Here is a 9,741-nt window from a genome sequence, read left to right as displayed (position 1 = left end):
TCGGAGCCATGGAGCGAGTATCAGCAAAACAGCAGAATTCGTTAAATGTTCAAGAGCAGCTGTTGTTAAAGCGTTTAAAGACCGGACTGTCAGCCGAAAATCTGGGTCTGAACGTGCGAATTGTGGCCGTCAGCGACTAGTCAATGTTAGGGCAGAACGGAGAGTGGCAAGACTGGTAAAAGACAACAGAAGGGCAACAGTACAGCAAATAACTGCAGATCTTAATCAGGGATCCTCTCAAATGATCTCTGAACGCACTGTTCGCCGTACACTGCATCGTATGGGATATGGAAGCCGAAGGCCTGTTCGAACACCTTTGCTGTCTGCAATTAACAAGATAAAACGTCTCCAATTCGCACAGGAACACAAGGATTGGACAGTCGAGCATTGGAAAAAAAGTCATGTGGTCCGATGAATCACGTTTCCAGTTGCATCATACAGATGGCAGAGTGAGAATGTGGCGGAAACAGCATGAAAGCATGCACCCCACATGCATGAGTACAACCCTTCAAGCTTGTTCGGGCAGTGTTATAGTTTGGGGCATGTTTTCCTGGCATGATTTGGGCCCTTTAATTCGTGTGGAACAACGTCTGAATAGCACAACATACCAAAGTATCGTTGCTGATCAAGTTCATCCTATCACGTTGATGGCGTATCCCAATGGAGATGGCTTCTTCCAACAAGACAATGCGCCATGCCGCGGTGCTCGTATTGTGCAGGAGTGGTTTCAAGAACATGAGGAGAATTTACCTTGCTTAGGTAAATTTCTAAGTCACTTAGAAAGTAATTTCTAATCACCATTTCTCAATCCAATTGAGCATTTGTGGGACAAAGTTGAAAGAGCCATCAAGCAGCTGGTTCCACAACCATCCAATCTCACAGAAGTGGACAGTGCTATTCTACTAGAAGGCCTGGCACGCAGTCTCTGCTCTAATTCATCCCAAAGGTATTCTATCGAGTTGAGGTCAGGACTCTGTGCAGGCCAGTCAAGGTCCTCCACCCCAAACTCACTCATCCATGTCTTTATGGACCTTGCTTTGTGCACTGGTGCGCAGTCATGTTGGAATAGGAAGGGGCCATTCCCAAACTGTTCTCACAAAGCTGGGAGCATGAAATTGTCCAAAATGTCTTGGTTTGCTGATGCCTTGAGAGTTCCCTTCACTGGAGCTAAAGGGCCAAGCCCAACCCCTGAAAAGCAACCTCACACCATAATCCCCCCTCCACCAAACTTTACACTTGGCACAATGCAGTCAGGCAAGTACCGTTCTCCTGGCAACCGCCAAACCCAAACACGTCCATCGGATTGCCAGACAGAGAAACGTGATTCGTCACTCCATAGAACTTGTCTCCACTTCTCTAGAGTCCTTTGGCGGATTGCTTTACACCACGGCATCCGACGCTTTGCATTGCACTTGGTGATGGCCATGGAAACCCATTCCATGAAGCTCTCTACGCACTGTTGTTGTGCCAATCTGAAGGTCACACGAAGTTTGGAGGTCTGTAGCTACTGACTCTGCAGACAGTTGGCCACTTCTGCGCACTTCAGTCTGCGCTGACCCCGCTCTGTCATTTTACGTTTTCACTTCGTGGCTGAGTTGCTGTTGTTCCCAGTTGCTTCCACTTTGTTATAATACCACTAACAGTTGACCGGGGGAATATTTAGTAGCAAGGAAATTTCACGGATGGACTTATTGCACAGGTGGCAACCTATCACGGAACCACGCTTGAATTCACTGAGAGTGACACATTCTTTGACAAATGTTTGTAGAAGCGTCTGCATGCCTTGGTGCTTGATTTTATACACCTGTGGCCATGGAGGTGATTGGAACACCTGAATCCAATGATTTAGAGGGGTGTCCCAAAACTTTTGGCAATATAGTGTATATGTATACACATACACACAAGGGATGCACAGATACCGTTTTTTCGGTATCGAGTACCGATATTTATCTTTCAGCGAGTCATGGAGCCAGTCTCCCAACCAACCAGCATGGAGTCGGCTGCCTGGGCAGTCAGGAAGCCGGGTGGTGGGAAGCTAGCACAATGCATTGCAGGGGTATGAACTCAGGCAATAACTGTTGCATAGAGCATGTTATCATTGGCTACCATTCATTCTTGTGGAAGATTATTTTTTTTCTGGAATCTGAAGGTAGTTTTTTTAAACAACATTCCATACAAAAATGCATTAGTAAAAACTGTATTACTAAAATAAAAGCTGCAGAAGTCTCAGTAAGCTGTTAAAATCCACCTACATTGCAGAATTATAAGAAGGCCCATAAGGTCTTGGAAACTTAAGGATCTTCAAGTTTGAGAACAAATTACAAGTACTCAACCAAATACTTGGTATCGGCACCGATACTGGTATCTGTATTGGTGCATCCCTAATTATATATACCGTATTTTTCGTTCCATAAGACGCACCTGACCATAAGACGCATGTATTGTTTAGAGGCAGTGAAACAACTTTATTTACCGCCTCCACAATGCCGCTGCCCGTGTCTAACTTCTGCATATTGAGACTCCTCCCTTTCCCTGTCATGTGGCATGACACAGGAAGGTGAGAAGCCGGTCAGACACAGAAGTTAGACAACGGCAGCACTGGCAGCGGCAATATGGAAGAGGTAAATAACGATGTCAGCCCCGCCGCCTCAGCTCTCATACACACACACACATCACTCTGCGGGAGCCGCTGGACGCATGTGGTGTGTGTGTGACAGCTGAGGCGGCAGGGCTGCTGGGGCAGGAGATTGTCGAGACCAGGGGGGGAATATTCGCTCCATAAGATGCACAGACATTTTTGCCCGCCTTGTGGGGGAAAAAAATATTGTATATCTATATATATAGATATATATAGATATACACACACACACATATACAAACACACACTAGACATGTGCAGCCGCAAAAAAAATTGTTTCGTTTCGTTTATTTCCGAAATCGGGTCCTGTATGTGTTTTCGTTTTGGGTTTCGGATTCAGATTGCATTCGTAATTCGGATAGGATGAATTTCTTAAATTTGGGCAATTGTGCGAACGGACGAATGTTCGTACACGTGCACGTAGCAGAATTGGCACAGTTGACATTTCTGGTTGCTATGGTCTAGTCTTCACTATTAAATGGACATTAAAATCCTTTTCTTCATTTTTTTTTTTTATCCGTTTAAACGTTGACGGGGCATGCACAGGAACATGAAGTAATGTTTTGTTTTTATCTTCACATGCTATGAAATCCTCTTTTTGAAGTCATTATCGTAAATTTCTAATTTAGTTTCTGTTAGGACGAAATTCGTACTGAATCCGAAATTCCGAAATTTCGGATTGGGATGCTTTCGGATGAATTCGGACATGGTACATTTCGGAAATTCGGATGCTCCGAATCCACGAATTTCCGAAATTTCGCCCGAATTTCGATTCGGAACGAAACGAAATCGCACATTTCCAATACACACACACACACAATTGGATGGTTTTTGTAATATTTCTTTTCTAAATACTTTTTTTTATCTCTTAAAGAGACACTTACATCAAGACTTTTCAGGCTTCAATTAACACTTACTGACGCTGCCCTTGCTTAGCATTATATTATGGCTTTTGTCAGTAACATCGGTCTGCTTTTCTTCAACATCTAAAGATTCTGGACATCTACACTGCTCCCTCCCTCTCCCTTTTGATCCCCCGCCCCCAGGTGTCCACATGCTTACTGTGAAACTTCCACTGCTTTGTGACTGCATGGAACAAGTCGAGTTTCCTTTGCCTGAAAATCTGAACTCCCTGCCGTCACTGATAATGTGCAGGCATCCTTCCACGCAGAGATTCAAGCATTGGAAGCTTCAAAAAGGTACCTTGGTGATGTCAGGGTCAGTACAGGGGCTACTACAGAAAGCCTCTGAAATGTCAGCCATTCAACTGTCAGCTTTACACTGGAACTGATTTGAGTGGCTGTAGAGTCACCTGATTACTTTCACGGGATGCCAAATGTGCACCTTCCCCGCTCGACCCCCGCCATGTATCTAGGGTTGCCACCTTTTCTTCCAGCGAAACCCGAACACTCTAGCAATGGATGGAAATTTTTGGGGGAGAATGAGTCGTGGCTTATTCATATGGAAATAGAATCACCCATTCATATGTAAATATCACAGTCAAGACTATTTTTGGTGGGAGGCCAGTAGCCCCTATCTTAATTTTGGTTGCCCCTGTCTGCCTGACATCTTGTGTCCGGGTTTCAACTGCCATGAAACCAGGACACAGCATTCAGAACCCGGACTGTCCGGGTGAATCCTGTACAGGTGGCAACCCTACATGTATCCTGGGCTCAAAGACCGGCATGGGGGTGTCAGCTGAGCGAGTGGAGGGAGAGCAGCTCTGCATTATACATAAGGACATGGAGAACAGTCCACAAGTCAGAGTGTAGGGGAGACCAGGTGAGCAACAACTGCCAGGGGAGGAGGAATCAGGTAAGTTACCTTTACCCAGGTACCATAGACCTAAATGGGCATTTAACCTTGCAGCGAGAGGGCAGGCCCACTGCAAGTGGAATTTTTGTTCACCAGAGATAGGCGTTCATATGCAAGCAGCCTTCTTCCCAGAAGTCATGATAGACAGCCTCACTAACCAAAAGTGTGGGCGTGGGATCAAGCATACAGTCAAAGGAACGTCGCTCACTCCACATTACATGTGATGCTGACATTTCAGCAGGATCACATTGTTAAGAAACCAGAAGTGCACTAGAAGCAAGAAGTACATCAGTCAAAAGGTCCAAGAACGTTTCTAAAAGGCATAAGCTTGTTTTTGTGTCCAATCCTCATTTAAAGAGACCCTGTCGCCAGAGCATTTATTTCCACAACAATCTTTCCAAAAGGTTATATGTGAATTTAACATATTTTATGTATTTATATTACTAGTAAAAGCCTCCCTTGTGTAGACATCCAAAAGCCTTGAGATTACTGCAGGGCTCTGCCATCTTGAATGTGAGGTCAGCAGCCCCAGCAAAGTGTGAAGTGATACTCTTTAGTATTCCCCTTCACTCCACCTCCAGTAGCTACACAAAAAGATTATGTATGAAAGTGCGGGGAGGGGTGGAGGAGATAGCTCAGCATAGACAATAATTAAACACTTCCAGCAAAGGCAAGGGCTATGACAAGCAAGGGGGCTGTGCTACTGAACGGACTCTTCCTGGATTAGTAAAATTACTTAGCAGGTTCAAGGGCACATTAGAAGTGAATACAAAATTGTTTATGAAAAGGAAAGGTTGCAAGTAAGCGTTTTCAATATTTTTTCTTTGTATTACCAGTTGGTGACAGGATCAATTTAAGAAAATTTCCATAAAAAAAGCAACCACTGCCAAATCAGACACCTTCATAGTGGTTTCTGTCCCTGCACCTCCCAGGTTCACCAGAAACCAGGAACTGCAACTATTGATTTGCTAGTGGAATCTGCCACTGCAGAATATTAATTATCTTTGGAGGAACTTTGGTCTGTTGATCAATGTCTCTTTTCAACATATGATGTTAGAGATTATGTGACACTGATGTAACCAAAGGTCATGGATTGATGATGGGAGCAAGTGAATGTAGGTGTAGTAGCCATTGTAAACTAATTAGAATTCATCTTTGTCTTCCTGCAGATTTCAGTCCTACCACAGCTAGATTGTATGACCTGTTCTGGACTGCAGAACATTATCATGTGGACACAGTGGCGTAACAATCGCCATAGCGACCCAGGCGGCTGATATGGGGACCGGCCAGGGCATCCCTCTGAGCTGTGTCAGTGACAGCCAGCAGCTACGGCAGAGAAGGCCAGCGTTCGCAGTGGAGGAGGTGGGGCCCGCCTAAGAGCAACCCCGCCTCCACTTACATCACTGGCCAGCGACCTAAGAGCAGGTGGGGCCAGTGATGTAAGAGGAGGCGGGGCCCATCGATAGAAGAGGAGGCGGGGCCCGGGGACGTAAGAGGAGGCAGGTAAGAGGTGTCCAGCCCATCTGAAACCCTGCAGAGCCCACTATAGAGAGTCTATGTTGGGCTCTGCAGGGTCACTCCCAGGTGGGCTGTTTGGTATATCAGGTGGGCTCTGCAAGTGGCATAACTAGCAATCACGGGGCCCCATACAAAATTTTGCCCTGTGATTTCTAGTTACGCCCCTGTGTGGACATCAAAAGTATAATCATCTGACAATTAATAATGGAATGGACTTGCTAGCTTGTGACAATGGATAATAGGAGGTAAGAAGGGAAAATTATTTCCAAAGCTGCCAAAATTGTTTTTGTTAATTTAATTATACAGGATTTATATAGTGCCAACAGTTTGTGCGGCTCTTTACAAAACTGAGGAAGACAATATAGTTAACAATACAATTTCAGTACAGGAGGCAGGAGGGTCCTGCTCGTGAGGGCTTACAATCTAGTAGGAGGGGCGAGTGATACAAAAAAGGTAATAACTCCACATCCATCCCACAAGTTAAAGGAGAACTATGGGCGTCAGGGCTTTTCCCCATAGTTCTCCTAAGGGATGACACAAACTAGCGTCCTCCCGTCACCCTAAGCTCAGTATACCGCGAGCTACAGCTTTTCAGGATTGACAGCTGGCTCTGCCTATCTAGAGGCTGTACCCACCCCCTCCCCCGTCCGTTCCGCCAGTCTGCGCTGGAGGATCGTACAGGAGAGGGGGGAATCCCTGCAGGGAGCCGTGAGTGACACTCACGGCTCTCTGCAGGGATAGATCTAGAAGTGAGCGAGCGATGGTATGTATTTGCTCACTTCCCGATCTATTGAGCCGACCTGTGACAGTTTCAATGTCACAGGTCGGCTAGAACTATGAAGCTGAGTGATTTTCACTCGCCTCATAGTTCTCCTTTAAGGGGAATTCTGAACTAAGGGCTAAGTTTACTTTTCATGTTATACCCACACATTCAGGGTGTAACATTAAACAAGGTCACATCACAACCCCACCCCTGCTACCCTACTTACCTGAATCGCAGGGTTCTTCTCCCCACAGACAGCCCTTTACTTTTGAATTTGGTGCCCACACAGTGACGTCATCCATTCACAGATCTTTTGAACAGCCACTTGTATTACTCAATGGAGTACAAGTGTGGTCACGTCTCCGCACTCGCAGTCCATTCATTCTTCTTCCCGTCCATGTTACTGACTGTTCGTACCGAGGCACATAAATGGATGGGATGGAAAATCTGCAGGAGCCAGAGCACTGTACCCGACACCCACTGATCTGGGTTGCAGTGCTTTACTGGCTCCAATGCAAAAACCAAACAGTAAATGCACATTTTTTTTCTTTTATGAAGAAGTATTATTTTTTTTTCTTAAAGGTGGACTTTGCCTTTAAGCCAAAGGAGTTTAAAAAAAGATTTTCATGGCTGCAGTGAAAGTGGATAACTTTTAAATAGAAAAATGAATATCTCTTATTATACAATCAAACATAATGATGAAACACAATAGCCTAGTCACCGAGAGTTCAGCATATACATGCATTTATTTCACCCAACCTATGTAGTGCCAAACTATTTCACTACTCATTACAGTAGTACAATACATTGTGCCATTTCCGTCAACCATTCCCCATGGGAGCTTACAGTCTAATATCCCAACCACAGGCATTTATTCTAGGGCTGGGCTTGTGGAAACAATTCTAAATCATTGACAGAAAACACAAGCAAATATGAGAATGTAATAACTCTAGGCTAATAGCGTTTTCTAGGGGGAATATAATTCATGACCCCTTCCCCCAGTGTTGCATCGTCTAGGTATTGCAGCGTTCTCCCTGTTTTGGTTCACAAGACATACCTATTTATGCCGGCAGCATTGACCAGGTAGTTAACATGACCAACACTTTTCACAACCTCTTGAAATGTGTGTTGTACTTCTTGTTCATTGGTGATATCACAGCTAAGAGCCAGGTGAGCTGTAAAACAGATTATAAAGAGGAAAAATGCCACACTAAACAATTGCACATGATTACCAACAGTAATACTGGTATAAATACTTTTTGTTAAATACTAACAACGAATGCAAATGAAGTGCAAAAAAGACAACCACCCATTCTGTTAAAGTAGTATTAAAATCTCAAATGTTGTTTCAACAATTAATAAGATCAAACAAATATATATTGCCCAGCAAAGTATTATCTTTACATTTTTGCCCCAACACTTACAGTCATCATGTTTCCAAACAGCTGGATCCATCTCTCTCAGCTCAGCTTCCCTGAACTTCCTGTCCAGTACAAGATCATAAGGGACAGAGCAGTCTTCAGCAGCTACAGGTTATGGGAGGAGGGCTAGCTTGGATAAGGGAGGAGGGGAACAGGGAAGTAGCTTGCCTTGCCGTGCCTATGTGTTTGTAGAGACACCCACAGCTTACTAGCAAACACAAGGGTGGCTCCAGAAGTCCCTGCAAGGGAAAGAAGCCACCCTAAAACAGGATATCAGAGCCAGTGCTCAGGAGACCAGCTCATTCTGCCAGAAACTAACACTTTTTAAAAATCAAGGAGCCGCATCCATTGCAAATGATTTAATCAGCATCTGAAATAACATTAAAAACCTTCTGACTTGATATCACTTTAATATACCCTTTACCCTAATGGTTAGTTGGAAGTGATAACAAAAATGTAGAAGGTGCACTCAGCTAGTCTACAGCTATTTCAAAGTAAAAGAAAAAGAAATGAAGGCTGCATGCTAATCCTCAATACTGCAATAAAACTTTATTGATCCATTGAGCGCTTTCCACTTATCTTCTCTCTGGCACATTTCACTCTGCAATGAGCTTAATTCCAGAAGGAAACTCACCAAACATAGGAACTTAGATGGGTGGAGAGTGATTACTGGACCAATAAGTATTGCAGAATGGGAGATTGGCACGTGGCCTACAGTTCTAATTTTTGTATATTGCTAACTGGTTATGTTTACAAATCAAAATACTATAAAGCCTTTAGAAAATATAGAAAGGTTTCTTCATTTTCTTAGCTAGTAAAATAAAACCTAATTGGTTGCTATATGTTAATTTCTACTTTGTTCCCTGCACACCCTCACTGAATAAACTTCTAATTACTTAAAGTAGAACTTCAGTTTTTAAAAAACATATATACTTATCCAGATTGGCACAATGTAAGTGTATACAGTATACACCGATCAGCCATAACATTATGAGGTGAAGTGAATAACATACAATGGCACCTAGAAGTGGGTGGGATATATTAGGCAGCAAGTGAATATTTTGTTCCTGAAGTTCAAGTGTTAAAAACAGAACATATGGGCAAATGTAAGGACTTCAGCCACTTTGACAAGGGCCAAATTGTAATGGCTAGATGACTGAGTCAGAGCAACCTAAAGGATGCCTTGGTGCCAGATACCACGACATACCTTCAGAGGTCTACAAGTCCATGCCTTGATGAGTCAGAACTGTTTCGGTGGCAAAAGGGGGACCTACTCAGTATTAGGCTGGAAGTCATAATGTTATGGCTTATCAGCGTATCTGATCCTGGGCCGCAGGGATCCTGTAATGCACTGTGTGCAGCAGTGTGTTGCAGCATCTTTTGGGTCCCTGCTTCAGCCTCTATGCTCAGCGACTTCCCTGTGCTGTACAAAAATAAGAGAGAGTCGCTCAGTGAGTTTAGTGGCCATTCCAAGGATGCATAGTCATTTTCTCAATGAATACTCTCGTTGGACGAGGGGTGGTGATATCACAGCACCACCTAGCTGTAGCAGGGACCCGGAATACGCTGTAATACACTACAGTAAT

The 9,741-nt window shown here is 44.1% G+C and overlaps 1 protein-coding gene across 1 annotated transcript in view; it reads right to left on the bottom strand.

Moving 5' to 3' along the window:
• The window catches only part of CBR4 (carbonyl reductase 4), a 31,581-nt gene that overhangs the window by 13,932 nt on the left and 7,908 nt on the right, over positions 1–9,741 (bottom strand). Inside the window, exon 3 of the mRNA XM_018560047.1 lies at positions 7,792–7,909. Coding sequence (XP_018415549.1) covers positions 7,792–7,909 — 118 coding nt within the window. The remainder of the gene's footprint in view (positions 1–7,791; positions 7,910–9,741) is intronic.

This window comes from Nanorana parkeri, unplaced genomic scaffold, assembly GCF_000935625.1.
Source record: "Nanorana parkeri isolate BGI_ZX_2015 unplaced genomic scaffold, ASM93562v1 scaffold428, whole genome shotgun sequence".
Lineage (NCBI taxonomy): Eukaryota > Metazoa > Chordata > Amphibia > Anura > Dicroglossidae > Nanorana > Nanorana parkeri.
This window is presented reverse-complemented; position numbering and strand designations above follow the sequence as displayed.